The sequence below is a fragment of the Limanda limanda genome, chromosome 9, assembly GCF_963576545.1.
Source record: "Limanda limanda chromosome 9, fLimLim1.1, whole genome shotgun sequence".
Lineage (NCBI taxonomy): Eukaryota > Metazoa > Chordata > Actinopteri > Pleuronectiformes > Pleuronectidae > Limanda > Limanda limanda.
The window spans coordinates 26,554,201-26,571,630 of NC_083644.1; the positions used below are offsets into that span (position 1 = coordinate 26,554,201).

The 17,430-nt window shown below is 38.9% G+C and overlaps 1 protein-coding gene across 1 annotated transcript in view; it reads right to left on the bottom strand.

Annotated features, from left to right (window-relative positions):
• LOC133010375 (inactive N-acetylated-alpha-linked acidic dipeptidase-like protein 2) overlaps positions 1–17,430 on the bottom strand; it is a 310,384-nt gene that overhangs the window by 19,154 nt on the left and 273,800 nt on the right. Inside the window, exon 14 of the mRNA XM_061077932.1 lies at positions 1,103–1,301. Within this exon, the coding sequence (XP_060933915.1) occupies positions 1,103–1,301 (199 nt within the window). The remainder of the gene's footprint in view (positions 1–1,102; positions 1,302–17,430) is intronic.

Genomic DNA, 17,430 nt, shown 5'->3' on the forward strand with positions numbered 1-17,430 from the left:
CACAACCATAAGTATACAATTAACAGGCATCTGTACTGCTATGGCACATGAATGTCACAACAATGTTTTTATGTTGCTTACAATGTACTTTCAATTTTGTTGGGTAGAAACAATAGCAACGGTTAAAGCTAGAAAATGTCTAAAGACCGCTTAGTGCTCTTAGTCTAATTGTCTCAGTCTTGTGAGGGAATGGTAACTTCCTTTACAAATGAGCACTATTAAGTCTTAATGCTCTCCAAGCATGATGGAGCAGCTAATTTTAGTTTGGATGCTAATGGCAGTCTAGGACAATTAACATGTCAATTACTGCCATAAACTGTGAATAACACTGAACAGCAGAGGCCATTTATTCTGTTCGAATCGAGTGGAGAAGTATATGGCTAAGAGCTTTGTGTAAATGTGTGTGAGTGTAACTGTATACCTGACAGCGTGGGCGCTAAAATCAGACAGAACAGGGGTGTTACTGTTATGAGTCCCCACCATCAGTCAAGCTCATGTGATTTGAAATGATTAATAGTTGTTGTTTAATCTCTAGCTGGAGCGATTGATTAAGATAACTCCATCAACTAATCCGCAGCTCTCTCTTTCTTGTGCAGTACATGTACTGTGCACAGCCGATGAATTACTGCTGCTCTGCCCTGAAAAGCTGCTGCTTAAAAAAAATATTTACATGTTATATATTTTTTGTGAGCAAGAATAAATATGTGTTCAGTGTGAAGCCCAAGTTGTATGTCACAGTGTTGCTGTTTTGCTCCGCATGTAGATCAAGTTGAAAAAGATGTGGATCCGTCCGATGAAAGATAGATGGAGGATGGGGAATTTTAACAATGGCTGACACAGCATGAGATATGTCTGATTTAGGCCCTCGGTAAAAAACATCAGTAGAATGGAAGGAGGTCAGAAAGGGGGGAAGTTTATGTATTTTTTATTTTTGCTGAAGGGAGAGTCTAGAAAATGTGTACATTTGTAAAATGATAATAAATGTCATGGGCACACATCACTACTACTGATTGTTTGAATGGGAGTAGGCTGACATTATACCTGTGACATGCGACAACACTACGCCACTGTTAGTCCTCTGAGAGTACATCTTCCCTCCTACCTGTAAACTCCAGGCGGCGTCTGTGGGATGATGAAGCTCTTCTCCAGGTCACGTAGCACATCATTCAGCATTCGCACATGGGAGGGGTCGCGCTCTTTGGGGTCATTGGCTGGCCGCATCGTTTCTGACTGGAAGAAAGCTGCGTGATCTCTGAAGGAGGCGGCTGAGGACAGCATGGACGGAGATACCACGCTTTTGTCTGGGCACGAATATGGGGGGAGATAAAGTAACAGAAACAACACGTGAAAAACACTCTCCTTTAAAGGTTATGTAAATGTAAGTTTCTGTAGAAGCTGACTCACATGTAAAAGCATTGGGTAAAAGAACTAGATCTGGAAAAGACACTTAAATTGAAAGGCAGATGTTGTGGTTTTGTTAACATTGTGGTCTTAAAACTAAAAATCTCTCCCTCAAGGTAGACCTGAGATATCACATTCACGAGGCCAAACATGTGTATTGTTAGTTCACAGTGACCCCTCTCTATATTCTAATCAGGTCAACTTTAAATCTTATTGAATGTTTGTGCCTGATGCAATAAAATGATCTCTGGGCATTTCTAATACAACGTTCACACAGCAACACTGACCTTTGACCAAGAATTCTGACCAGGTCAAACTTCCAGGGATTCCTTTAAGGCAGTACTGAATTACCATGTTCACCACGATAAAATGTGCTTGTGAGATTCACAATGACCTTTGACCCGAGAGTGGGGCTATATATAGAGCACAGCTTGTTGATCTTCTACTGCCTCTATGACAGTACCAGCAATGCAAATATATAACGGCGCATATAAAATGTGGTCATAGCCTATAATCATCCAGCCAATGACAGCTCCTTTATTGTTGTGGAGTTGTCACGTGTTAGACTGGAGCTAATAATGGATACAATTGTACTAATAAATAAGCGTGTCCTATCATGCGTCCATACAATGTGTATATTTACAAAGGAAGAGGTTGAATAAAGTCAGAGCTCAAAGAGCTGCACTGTGTGTCCATCTTGTTGAAACACTGATATTAAACCCAAGACATTATTAAACAAATGGAATACTTCAACAAAATGTCTCATTGATAATCAACTACATCACTCAATGGGAACTTTTCAACCCGCTCATTGTTACCAAGTTGCCAGGACCAAGATGAACTCAATCTATTGTTTCCAAAAGCACCATTTTTACATCACTGGCAGACTTGCAAACATGCACTTCTGGATTTCCGTGTGCAGTCTGGTCGGGAGAGGTGCGGCAGCGGAATCAAAACATCCTAGTCAAAATCAACCAGTGAGGACAACTACAAGACAATTATCTGAGAGATATGTAAGCAAACTAGATTGAAAGTGTGTTAAATGAGCTTCAATACACTGGTGCATGGAGGAGGAAGAGGCCACCACTGCCCAAAGTAAGGGGGCACCAACTGGGAGGATGGAGGTGCCTCCTGTGGAACCAATGTGTCAAATATTTTCTATAAAATTTTAAACTGTAATGCTATGAAAAGAACGCCTCGACCATGACTTTCTCTCTTAATTGAATGAAAACAATAGAAAGGGTTGCTGGTTTGCAGTGTATTTCCAGATGCAGCATGTGTAATAACTAATTACCTTTGAATATAGACTCCCCTGTGTAAAACATTTTTCAAAGTCAAAAATGAATTTAGTTATTTCACATATTCAGTGATTTGAATATGCTGCTGACTCAGAATTAAGCTTGGTGCATCCTCTATTAACTGGCCCCCACCGGACCTGATCTCAGTGTGTAACAATATACAGACATGTTTCCATGCAGTAGTACAAGCATGCTTCAAACCAGAGGGAATAAGGGGATAAGCAGCTGTTAACAACTAGGTTACCTCTCCCCCAACATTCTCTACAGCTGTAGTTCTGTTTAACCTTGTTTACTTTTGCAGTGACATAGATGAACACAACTTTAGCCACTGATCAGCCCGCCTGTTGTAAGCTGGCATCGGTTTCCTGTGACCCTGCCAGGAGAAGCTGGTACATATAATAAATAGACATGTGGTGTATCATCTAATCTGCAGGAAATCGTTAAATCTGACAGGCTCCACTGCTGGAAATGTTTAATTAGCCTCAACAAGCCTCATCCACCTGCTGAGATGACAGGCATGAGGCATACTGACATGCTGCTGGTCGTGTGTAAGGCATCATGGTATCAGCCAAATTAGAAATCACATGCAGCGCAGACACTGAGCTTTACATGTCCTGAGTTGCACCCTCAAAGTTCATTGCAGGGAATCCTTTGAAACTTTCCTCTCATGCTTTTAAATCCTCATACAAGCCTACACTCATTATAATAAATTAAGTAGACGCTCTCCTTTCTCACTTGTAGCAACCAATCAATTTCCTCCACTGGTCTCAACACACAGACACATGCACACGAAAACACACACGAAAACACACACACACAAACGGATTACTGCATGGACTTTCACTAGATATTCATGGTGACTCAACCAGAGCTACTTATTATCTAATTCTAACCCTTACTTTATCCTTAACCTTACTTTCAGTTAACCTACACTTAACCCTACTATAGCCTCGGAACATGTCTAAAGAGTGTGTCACAGACATAAACACACAAATTAAATACTACTACACAACAATGCTATCCTCATTAGCCTGTCAACACAAAGCTGGCTTAGTTTTACATTATGGCACTTTGAATCAACTGCCTTAGATTTGCAGTTAATTGGCTTGTATTCCTGCCTCTAGTAAATTACAGCTGCCTGAATCCAGTGGCCTTGTCTTTGGAAAGTCTGATATATGTTGTTTACTGTCTGTATTAAGACAAAGATTCATGTTCAGGTGCTCATCTCCACATGGTTTACATCCAGCATTGCAAAAAATCATTGCAAATAAATAATAATACTGCTTGATATTCTGCAGGCCAGGAGAAATCCTTATAACCCCTCTCTCACTGACAATATCTATGATTATATAAGGTTGAAAAATAGCATTTTGATGTGCTGTTCACAAAGTCTTGAACGTACATTGTATATAAAGATGCGTCTCCACTTCCTCCCACTATCCACAAATGAAGCCACATTTGTCACAAATGTCTTCTGGAGCCTACACAGTAGCGATAGGGGGATGGAGACACTGTAGCAACGTCTTTTCAGTTCATGCACTCAACCAATCAGCTATCAATCATAACGTTGCCCCCATTCATATAATCTCAAATAGGTAATTAAAACCAAATGTACCAGAAAGATAATCACTCGGACAAACATCAGCATGATAATAAAAATGACAGAAATGATCTTTGAGAAAAAGACCAAAGAAAGAATTGTCATATTTTGACTTGTTGTCGTTTGTTCCATGTTCCATCCACTATCATGGAGGAGGCAGCCTATACTGCTATAGTTTCACTTTAGAAGAGAAGTCATGATGTCCAGGTTTGGTCTTGAACTACATAAAGTATAGCATCTGTCCGTAAATCTGACTGACCAATGGAAAAACTAAATCAACATTCATTTCTGTATGTGGTGCAGTGATGTGTCTCAAACAAACATGAGGATGTATAGTATCAGTGCAGAGGTGTCGGTGAAGCACATTTGCATTGCAGTAGTTTGCAGGCTTTCACATATACAGTAGCTTGTGCTATCAAGATGGAGATATGGGCTCATCGTGCTGCACTGTTGAACCTCTACAGCTACTGATACCGATGGCAAATGGTATCATGAACTTAGATTCATTGGCTTCTGAACTGGTGAATCATCAGTCCATCATTTTGAAAAGTTCACATGTTGTTTTCTTAGTGGCTTATTTAACTGATTTAGTTTTTCTATATAAAAAAGGAACACTTAGCCTGAAAGTAAAACCTTATATATTTTTACATTTTTATATCCATGTACCTTCACTTGGTCTGAAGCTAATTTCAATGTATGGTTTATTTCAGATTTAGAACCTGGTATACCTTCTTCTCTGTGTGTGGATTTGGTTAAACTAGATTTTTTCTCATTGACTGGGCTGCAACCTGGTTCCAGGTGGTAGTAAGAATTCGCCATGATCAACCTACTTATTTTACAGAACTGTATGTGGATCACATATTTTGTGCACTTTCCGTAAGGCGCACTGTCGAATTAGGTGTGATTTGGACACATGATAAGTTTGGTTTTATTAAAATTAATATTTGGCGACAGTATATTGTAGAATAGTATGAGGAGGATGCACTAAATCTAAAGTAGCTCTGGGCATTAACACAGGCCAAGCTAACAGCCAATTCCAAAAAGGCAAGTTTAGAACGAGCACTATACTAGTAAATAAGGTTACGTAAGGTTAGATACATTTATTGTAAATAAATGTTATGTAACATTGATCAGTCCTTATCCATAACTATACCATTCCTGCCATGCATGCACGGATATTAACAGTTTAATTAAACACATCAGAGAGGCTATGTATAGCCTTTGCGTGCACTGCGTAAACCCAAATAACATAATGCTTACTTTGTTCTTTTCATAATGATGCCATTACATAATGTAAACGTCACGACATCAAAAGGAGATGATTGAAAAATGATTGGTTAATGAATTACTACAGTATATGATTTTATATTCTGGTTTATGATAGTAAATTATTATAGTGGGCTATTATTAATTCAAGCCATGATGACATCGTTCCTTCCACATGTTCATAAATCTGTTTTATGAACCTATAGGGAGCAGAGTTACCTGGACGAATGTGTTTTTTAAACTTTGCATGTTGTCATTTTCTGCCATCAATGTGACTCCTTCGTGATGTCGTTTTCTGGTCAATACAAGCTTTTAAATTGCCTTTAAATGATTAACTGAAATATATTTTCACAACTATTCTTGTATATGTTGATTTAAGTGTGATATAATGTTGGCGCTATTACTTTGCCTGCCTCACTTTTTCATTGCCTAATCATAATATTTACTCTAACCAGTAGAAGCTTATCAAATTAATATGAGTAGAATTGAGTTCAGCCTTTTGGTCCAGCCCCTCCACAACTGTCCATGTTTCTCATGTGGCCCATGGGGAAATTAATTGCCCACCCCTGGTGTAGTAGGTGAATTGGGGGAAATTATGAAAAAGTATCCAACATTTATATTCTACTTTTAAGTGACCACTTAGTCCTAAAAAGGTCCATTCAGCCAGACAGAAAAAAAGGAGCTATTCCTGACCATGTAAGACATAATACGAGACAAGAAGTACAGTATATGAAAGGTTTCTGAAAAGAAAAATAATGAATGCACCGTTTAGACAAATTTGTATGCAGACTTCCTGTGAAAGGTTAATCTGCGCTAAGATTGCAGCCATGATATTTGATTTTGAGTCATGTGAAAGTTGAGAATCAGTGCGGAATTATCAAGTTAAAATGCCAAAAAAGTTAATAAAACAACATCTTACAAAATCCTGGTCTTAATGGATAAACCTTGGAATGTTTGTGTGTGCGTCTTTTGGATCTGAGTGCATCACATTATGCTGGGAGCAGAGCGTGACTCATCGGAGGCAGGGGGAAGACAGTTGGGACAAAAATAGACAAAGAGAACTGCTCTCTCCTACAAATTTAAATGGCTCCAGCTCCTTGCAGCCAGCTGGGACTCATGAAATATTGTTTGATTGTTGTAATCCATCACATCCGTTGACACTCCAGGACCTGTGCGAGTATGTTTGCATTTGGGTGTTCAGTTGGGACTTGGCCTCCTGTGATAACAGCGGCAGAGAAGAGAGAGGAAAAACAACAGAGCTGTACAGAGAAACCGTGATTTGATGGAATATCTTCAGTATTTCTGTACAATCACAGATGTTAATAGACATTGCGGTTGGGCATTGTATTTGTTTAATAACCTCATTCTTTATATATATATTTTTAAATCTTGGCTCTAATTAGGACCCCAGCAACTGGCAGTGCAAAGACCCTATTATAAAGCAAGTAATTATTATTTTTCTTCTGACAAAATAAATCACAATATTGTGGAGTTTAAGGATCCAGAAACTTGTCTGGCCCGCCTCCGAGGCACATTTCACCTAGATGCACACAAATTGGTAGCATGTGTATCATACTCAGATGTACCAAAAAAGCCTCTTGGAGCCTTTGCCTAAACCCAACAGGAAGTCTGCAATTTCCAGACATCTCCGGTCATTGTATATTAACGAACTCCACCAACAGCCATTATCAGGCCGACTGGCAAATTGGTGCACACAGTCTAGAGACCTAAGTGATGAAAGGTTATTGAAATATTGCAACTGATTGAATGGTAGCTCTGTGATGTGGTCTTGAGTTTTGATGTTATTGTATTTTGAGCATTCATGGTCAGATCTGCCTCAAACTTATCAAGTCACTCAGTGACTTGATAATATTCGGCATAGCACTACCTATTGGACACAGGAAACTACATGTTTATACTCTTGTGTGCTCATCTCATCAGCGATTTGAACCCGATGTGTGTGGGGGTGCAATATCTTGCCTCTGCTCTTTTATGCTTTTATGTCTCGATGCTGCTTCTATGAATAAACCAAGGAATGTGTGGTCTCCTACTAGTCCAATAAAGTCCCTATGGTAATATGGTCATCAGCCTCATCCGGGACACAGGACATTTACACCTGCCAGTAGAATGTATTTTGCATTATTAGATTGCAGTACAATTGTTTGACCAATTGGAAGTACCATTCTAAATGCACCCACAATGCATTCAGAGCGGATTATGATCTGACCTGTTACACAACCTCTGGATGTGGGCTGGGCCGCACTTCCATCACATTGAAGTCGAAATTAAATTACGTCAAGACACTTGTGGATGGAGCAGATGAGAATGAGAACATTTGTTGAAGAGAAGAATTCTCCTCATGCTTTAAAAATAAGCAAACACAATCATTCTGCTTCTGTGATGGTTTCAATGTTAATCTGTTCTCCTTTTTATCATTTTTTTTTTGTTGTTTAATATTTGTTGGACCTGTGCAAATGAGGAGAATGTGAGGATGAGTAAGCCGGACAGAGCGACCGCATCTCATTCAGACCTGAATGTGGACACTAGTCCAGGTGTAAATCGAATCAGGTTAACATCATACAATCTGAAACAGCATAATTTACACCATGTTTCTAGCCGTGTTCGGACGTGGATCACAAGCGATATTTAGGTAATTTCAATGTCTGGGTTTAAAGAAGTTTGGATGACATGTTTATTTTATGTTGTTTTATTACAGTTGAAGATGTTACTTGAATTGTATTGGAATTTGATGCAACGCTGAAAATCCAAAAGTTTTTTGTTGACTCAAACACTTCACCCACTCCTCCATTGGCATAGTGGTGGGGATAATAAGTGAATTTAAATTTTTTGTGAGCTATCCCTTTTATTTCAGGTGTCAATGAACTCAGAGATGAGTCTGTGTCCTGGTAGAAGGTCAAGCAGTTTGGTGCCTTGGTCTGGACACACCAACCTAAAGCTGAACATGCTAACATTTGTGAGGTTCACAGTTCAGGAAGATGAACTTAGCTCAGGGCTGCTGGTATACACTGCAGTCATCCAGTCATTCATCAGGGCAAGCGATTCATGCTTGCTTGCCCTGATGAAGCTAGACTGATGAAGATAGATGGGCTTGACCTGTTCAAGCTAAATCATAAATTAGATTATTAGAGATAATTAAGTGCCAGTCATATCTCTACTTACCTCTGATCTCAGAACAGTACTCTGCCACATAAGGGATCTGATGTTACCTGTTTGCATTATTCTCATTATTAACTTCCCTCTTGTACATGTATTAAACCTGGGATCTTTGATGGGGGGACTGACTGTTGCTAAGTAACTGACCTTTTATTAAAGATAACTTAAAGGCATTATTGTCATGACACTGGAGCCAGCAATAAAGTCAAAGTTCATGATAAATTAACACAACTTGACAATCTACCTAAAACTAAGTAGCACTACATTCATTATCTGATTACTATTTAAATAGATAGTTGCATACAAATATGAATCACTGAGTTAATAGATTTAGTTGTGGGAAAGGGGCAGATATATGCCTGTATACCAGTTATTATAATCATGAATTTAACTTTTACTTTGAATGTGAGTCATCTCTGTTCCCGACGCTCAATTTCCTCATTCAATGTACATTGCTAAAAGTGGATAATGGAACAAGCATTGATGGTGTGTTGTGTGGAATTGCACTGTATATCTTCATTCAACGTAAACAACAGGAAAATGCTTACAGTGTTTTGATTAAATTGCCCATCGAAGAATAAGCTCACACACAAATCAACACACATTTGCCTTACCACAAATACGACAGAAAAATTAGACAATACCCTCTAAAGTGGCATTTTTCAAAATACAACGTGAACAACTGCAGATGAATTGTACTTCATGCATGTCGGCAATTTACTATTCTACCTTTCTATGTTAGTGCTGTTGAGGACCAAAGGAAGCTCTGCTACTGAGCACTATCACTTCAGCAAATTCATGGAGATTTATGTCAGATCAGACAAGACCAAAGGCAGTTTTATATAAAAAAAAAAAATAGAGAAAAGAAAGGATAATTGTGATAAGGGAAGTTGAACAAAAGGTTTTTGGGGTTTCAATTAGCACTGGTTGTTTGATCTGAGTCCCCTCCATGACTGCCACTCATGAATACTGCAGTACTTCATGCTGGCTGAGAAGAATCCATTAAATATCACTGGGCCTCTGCCGCAGAGGGCTTCTAAAACACCCAGGGACCAGCCACACACATTTACAAAAACACACACTCACACACACACACACAATCATTTTACTCACACACCCAAACAGCCATTTCACATTCCCCAAAATATAATGTTTAGATAGACCACAAAAGTGCATGCGTCACCAGCCACTTGTGTAGACGCTGCACATAAACACACATGTGCACAACCTGTGCCTTCACTTATTTATCTACAATCACAATCTGTGTGCTGGCAAAATCTCGATCACATTAACTGACATTTTACTCCCACACAGAAACACTTTCAGCAGCTGTACTCTATTTTTCACCTCACCATGTGTCCTGAACATTTAAAATTATATCTCAGCGATAAAACGCAGTTATATGTAAATCAAGGTTGAATTTTGATGGAGCTCGCATGGCCAGGATTAAAAATCCTGCTGTCTCCTACCCAGCTTCTGTTTCAGCTTAAGCATTATAACATAATAGGTCTTTTCACAATGGGTTATTGAATCAGACTTTTTAAAAACACATCTGTTTTTCTCTAAATTTACAAAACAAAAGGTAGAACTTTTTAAATAGAATATGAGCAGCTTCTCTTTTTTAACTGAGTAAAAATACGAACAGAATTTGAACAATCATAGCTTAGCAACTGTTACTAAGCACGGTAGACATGTCAGAGCTTTGGATTTCTCCAAAAGTCAGAGTGGTGCATGTGGTGTTCAATGCCATGTTCACTTAATGTCTTTCACACTGCAGTTATGAGCAGCTAAGTGGGAAACAATATTTAGATTATCCTCGGATTTGTAAAATAAGTAACAGATATCAGGAAATTCTCACAGGAACATTTATTATGTATTATGTATTTAAAGCCACCTTTGCTGACAGCTACATGTAAATCTGATTACAAATTATTCTTTCAATTGAGTAAATGTGTGAATGCAGTTCACAGTGGCAGTGGTGTTGTTATTCAAACCCTAAAACACAGAGCAAAAGTGAGAGGACATGTTTGTCTGCTCCATAGACTGTTTATAAAGATGGATGATAAGACAGCTCCCAAAAGTGAAGCCAAATCACTTTGATCGCCCCCTGTTGGCTGGCTACATTACTGATTTAAAAAAAAAAATCCACTTCCTGCATGTTCGTGGATGGAACATGAGCCAAACTTAGTACATACCAAGTACATGTTTTGTCAAAGATGGTTTCTGTCATGTTATGTAGTCCTTATCACACTGATTTATGTTCTAACTGCTAAATTTGGCTTGATCACCTCTGACAAGGAGGTGGTGTTTTCACTCCTGTCTGTTTGTATGTTGGTAGGTTTTTAAGCAAGATATAACATAAACAACCAAACAGATTTCCACGGAACTTAGTTAGAGGGTTCAGAGGATAATGGAAATCTGGTGATCCACATCAGGGGATGGATCCAGAATTCTACCATCATTTTCAAAATGTTCATAGTTTTCCTATAATTCCGTTTGTCTCAGAATATATTTTATATAGAGGGTTTGTGAAAATCCAAGTGAACTACCACATGAGTGTCTGAATGGACACAACAACAACAAATATCACATTGAACAAAATGGGGAAATGGCTTCACAGGAAAGTTCCAGCTCAAGCCTCTGGCCACCAGGAGGTGTCTCTCGGTGGGTCACCTGACAAACCTGATTATTCTGACTCCAAAAGGTTGAGAACCACTCAACGACACAATACACGAGGAAATATTTATACCACTATGTGTTATCACACACACATCAAAAAGTATTTATTTTACTGTCCTCTTCCTCCTCCTCTTCTTTCTCCTCCATCTGGTGCCTCTCTGTATTTTTAACCAGCAGAGATAAAAGCTCTCTCCCACCTGTTTTTTTGGTTGAACAGAAGCTGCTCGACATAAAGCACTGAGAGTATCTGCACGTTTTACAAAATCAAATTTATAACTAAAAGACATTTATAATGTCACCTGGAATTAATTTTAATAACAATTTAATAACCACAATAAAGAACCCCAAATCTGTCACAAGCAGCCTCATCCTGATTACACACAGCCGATGAAAATAGCAGAACTAAATGCAAGCATAAGGAAAATTACACTAGGGGTTGAAGTATAGATACGTACTATACAGAATGCACAATGATTTTAAAGTCAGTTCCCTATAGTCAGGATTGTATAACACATGACCAAAATTGAGAACTGCATTTCTCTGGTCTTGTTCACATCTTTTGTTAAAACTACACAATTCTGATGATTGATTTTATCTTGTTTGCCCTATTATATTTCTATTATATATCGACATATCTACAAAGATAAAGATAAATTCTGGCATTAAAATGTTGTATCAAGATAGAATAGTGATGTGGTATATCCTGTAACACAAGAGATATGAGATATTTTAAAGAGCAACTTGCTGACAGAGCCCCACCTTGTGCTTCACAGTTATTGCTAGCTTTACACATGTGGTTCAGCAGCTAAACTCAATTTGAATTGGAGACTGAACATTTATTTTTGATCTCAAAAACAGCAACTCAGATTAAATTTAAACTTATCTCATGTAAAGAAGTGAGAATGTAAGAAGTACTAGGAAAAAGTGAACATCTACGATGCCAGGAGAGAACTCGGTCTGGTAAGAAAGATGATTACTATGACAAGAAAAACTCTGTTCAACTGGACAGATTCAGAGAGTGACAACTCTGATTGAAAAAGCAACACTCAGGTGTAGAGAAACTCATGGGAAGCAAAGGAAAATTCACAACAGCAAGGTATTTTACCTCAAGACCAGGGTCATACCCAGCCAAACCATAAGGGGAAACAGGAGGAGGCAAGGAGCAAACAAAAATCCCAAACCATGATGTCAGAAAGAAGAGAAAAGCTGGACAGCAATGCACACATGCACGCAGAGATACAAAGACTATCTGTCAGAGGACAATAGAATAGAATGTCATATAAATAGGTTCAACTGGTATGACACAGCAGGGGCAGGTAAACGGGAGAAGGACAGGTGAGCATGGCAAAGGGGCTGGGAAGCGCATGAGATGACAGGAACTGCAACAACGCAAAAGGTGCATCTGAATCACAATCACCATGTCCAGTAGGTTCAAAGTTGATCAAACTGATCTGGAGTTGCTCAAAACCGTCAGCAGCATTTTCCTGTGTAGCTCTCCACCTACCTACACCCAAAGCACTACAAAAAACAACTATAGTAAATTAAATCGATGTCACTACACAAGTTGTTTATTTGACTTAAGTAAATAACAACTCTAATTTGATTGAAGGCTTCTAGCAGCCATTATGGCAGATCCCATGTTGACTGAAATTACCTCATCCTTTGCTGTTGAACTAACTGAAACAAAATGGCAATTCACCCTGATAATACAATGTTAGGTTGCTCACAGAGGAGAAAGGTAGTGAACCAGTATTTTTTTATTCCGGGTCTGTTAAACATTCTAGCATAATGTTACTAAAAGGTTGAAACTTTTGCCAAATTACCCAAAATTTTTGCCAGAATCAGGGAAAGTTCACCCCAAAATTAAAATTCACTCTTTATCTATTCAACACTATGCCAGTGGAGGGGTGGGTAAAGTGTTTGAGTCCACAAAACACTTTTGGAGTTTCATGGGTAAACAGTGTTGCAGCCAAATCCAATACAATTAAAGTAAATGGTGACCGATTCTTCAAATGTAAACAAAACAACAGAAAAAAAACATAAAATGCCTCCATACTGCTCCTGTGGTGTCATCCAAGTGTTTGTCAGCCCTGACATTCAAATTCAACTTGAAACTGCGACAGTATTTGCTTGCAGGGGGATAGTGCTTCCCTGATCAGTCAAACCATCTCCAGAGGTCTTGGACTCATGGTGACCACATTGAAAACAACTGTGAATGCAACTGCATTGTCAATCTATATAAGATAAATGTGGAAGTGCAGAGATAATAATTGCACACAAGGTTGCAGCAGCTAGGCAGCTAGCAGACATTAGCCAGTAAACACAAGAAGCAGTCCTCTCGTCAGTCCTCCACTATGGACACCATACAAGACACTCATGCATGGAGTGAAGACAAGACCTGTTGTCAAAGAAAGCTTTTTCTCGAGCAAGTAAACAGATAATGCAGCTTTGTGGATTGTGTCCATCTTATTTGTTCTTCCTCTTCTATCTGTGTTCTGTTGTTAGTTATTTTTTTGGAGAAATGGGAGGAGGAAGTGACACGATCTGGACAAAGTGATCAGATCGCAGTCAGCTCACATTGTGGCCACGTCTTATATTTTACCTTTTAATGCCAGGTTTAAATGGAGTCAGTAGTTCACAGAATTTAGGGAGTATTAAGGATAATAAAATACTCAGCTCCTAATAAAACAGACCAGATAATCAGTGCATATATCTAACACGATTACAGACTAAAAGCTGTATTATATAATTTTGCTAATTGATGGTGTAATTCTGTCATTTGTAGCTTGGGTGGATGAGGAAGCTGTTTAGCCTTGATGAAATGACACACTGCTGTGGCACAGCTCTTCAACTCAGCATGAACATGCAAAGATGCCAAGAAGGTGAAGCTTCATGCCAATACAGTGCATTTTGAACTGAACAGATAGAGGAGAGAAACCTGGAGCTGACAATGAGGTACAAAGTGATGAAGAAACAGACAGAGGCTAGGCAGGTATAATAATCAGTCATTTCGCTCGCTCTCCTTCTCAGGTCATAATCTGTCCATTAGTCTCAGACGGGGAAGCATAACCACTCAATCTAGGCCTTAATAGGACAGCGCCTACAGCCAGTGAAGCTGAGCCTCTGAGCGAGTGCCTTAATAGTAGAATGCATGAAACTTGAAGTTGGAGCTATAGTACGTGTGGTGGAGAGCTTTTCTCCAGCTCCATCCCTTTCAATCTCTGATCTCAGCGTGATGACAAACGTTGGTATTGACTTATACTATCATCGCATGAAAAAGAAATTCTGTAGAGTCGGAATTCTCTTATTGTAAATCCACAGCTAATCCGGAACGGAGCGACTTGAGCACTGAACTGTTTAAGCATTCATGAATCTTGCTCGGGAGGTTTTTCTTGGTGCATTACAAAAGCAACATTGGATTTAGTATATTCTGAGTTTTTTTGCAAGGGAAGCAGGCATGCCAGCTAAATGTATACCAAAGCCTTTCTTGTGCATCGTCTTTCAAAGGTCATCTTAATATTCAAGGACAGAGTCCTTGCACGCTCTGAGGCTGTGACTTGATGAGCTGAATTCTTCTCAGAAGGCCTCAGGGGTCTTACAGCATGTTAACTTCTGAATATTTGGCAATGTAAATTTTCACAGGGTTCAGTTCAGACCTTGACTAAAGGGCTCCATTCTTCTTACTATGCAAGTTGCACACTTTGGGTGATGCATATGTAAATCACTTGAAGTAACTTGCACAATGAAGACCACTCTTCTAGATTTAATATGTAACTGTATTGACAATAGTTCTATTTTAGTTTAAACAATATTTCATATGTTATTACAGTAAATAATAATTCATTAAGCCCCTAAAGATACCCAATCCCTCAAATGTCCCTGTAGGCATATTGCAGCTGAAATATTTTCACAGCATATTATAATTCCCCCAAATATGCTTTCACATGCAGAGAGTATGAATTGATATTGATATTTTAGATTACATTTAAATCTGTTCAGTTAAGACTGCATCTGACATTGCAAGCTTACATTTTCATGATTGTTTTCTGTTAACTACATAGATTTTTTTCTTTCTTTTATATTATGATTTTGAATTTGATATACTATCTATATTATATTTCTGTTAGACAGTTAATTGCAGTAGTAGAATATAGCCAGAGTTTGGCATCTGTAAGCTCAGACATCACCCCATATATAAATACATCAATATAATGGGGAGTGATGGGCAAACATCATAATCCCCCTGTCAGAGCCTTTAGTGGAACAAATACAGTACAATTTGACTTGTATTTAGCATATCAAGTTGAAACAAACAGAAGCTAAGAGACAAAGCTGCAAACAGAAAAGAAAGAAATGGGCAAGATGCATAAGGTCAATAGAGCAGAGTTAAATCTTGTTAGATCCCAGACACGAGTCCGCATATTTAAATGATTCATGAAAATACCCAACTGTGTAATGCCCTGTGTCCTGTGATATTGCTGAGGTCGATAACCCCAGCCAAAAAAAATCGACTGTGTTTAACAGTTGGTCTGTGCAGGCTTTAAGAGAAAATATACCAATGACAAGTGGCCTTCTCTGTCTGCGCACACTTTAAATCATTGTATTTGTATCTGAGTCGAGGGCACTGCAGCAAGAAAAAGAAAGAAAGAAAGAAATAGAGGGAATGTAGGGAGAGAAAATTGCAGACAGTAGAAACAAAAAGACTTAACAAAAGGAGAGAGATGAAGAGGAACTTTCAGAGAGGGCTGTGAATGTCCAAGGTTGAAGCAGAAGGAAAGATGTCGAGCACTTGAATTTTACACATGCAGGAACACATCAAGGTTGTTTTGCTGCAGAATCATGAGAAGAGGAATCGATGAGTTCAGCTCAACAGATGAACCAACACTAAATCATTATAATAGACGAGAAAGAGGCTGTGTGTGAGTGTGAGTGTGTGTGTGTGTGTGTGTGTGTGTGTGTGTGTGTGTGTGTGTGTGTGTGTGTGTGTGTGTGTGTGTGTGTACATAAAAAACTTTCCAATGAAGTGTTTTTTTTGCAAGTACGGTGCAGAGTTGTGGGTTCTGTGTGTGTTTGTGTATTCATGTCTGTTGGAGAGTGTAGAGATTGATGCAGAAGTTGGCTGGCCGAACTTTGAGGATGAGTTATGGTTCTGCATAAAAGTCCAAGACAGCAGTCACTGAGTTCACGCACGCACGCAAGCACGTACCCACGTACCCACGCACGCACACACACACACACACAATGCTGTGAATACTGCTGTGTTCCATCTAGAATAAGACTCTTTTTGTGTGGTGTACGGTGCAGAATCAAATCCCTGTCATTTACTTGACAATGTATGTATAAGTGTGGAACTGTAGGTCTACAAAAACATAACATCATATGAACCCAGAAACTCAGGTACATGGAGAGGAAAGGGGAAACCCCGTCCATCTACAGGAGCAGCATGGCTCACCCCCACGAGATGAGCTTTAGACGTGCAGTTCACACTTGGAGTGTGGCAGCTATAACCTGAAATGGGCGCCCAAATGAAAAGCTCACACAACAGGATGTCCCAGGGTCAGAATCCCAAATATTGATTTTATACTATTACTGTTAAAAGCAGCTTATGTTCTTTAATATGGGATGAATCTTAATACTTTTTAATCCCCACAAAATGATTTGAAGGTTAGCAGACATTGTGCAGAGTGGTTAAACTTCTACCTTCCACCTCTGAGAGTTTAATTCCTTACTGAAGAACTTAAGTAGCAGAGAGTCTGTCTGAGTTATTTCCCTTATTTAGGTGTTCAAACTAAATTGCATTGCACAGAGGCAGCTAGTAGTCAACCTGTGTACCAATGTTAATGTTTGAGTTTTCATGTCATGACAACTGTAAGATGTGTACAAACAAAGAGTGCACACACTTATATGTGGTCAAGATAATGGGTGCAACCTAGACGAGAGAAAGTGAAACTAGTATAGTTATTTATGACACTAGAATCAATCTATAAATATCCAACATAATATTGATATTTT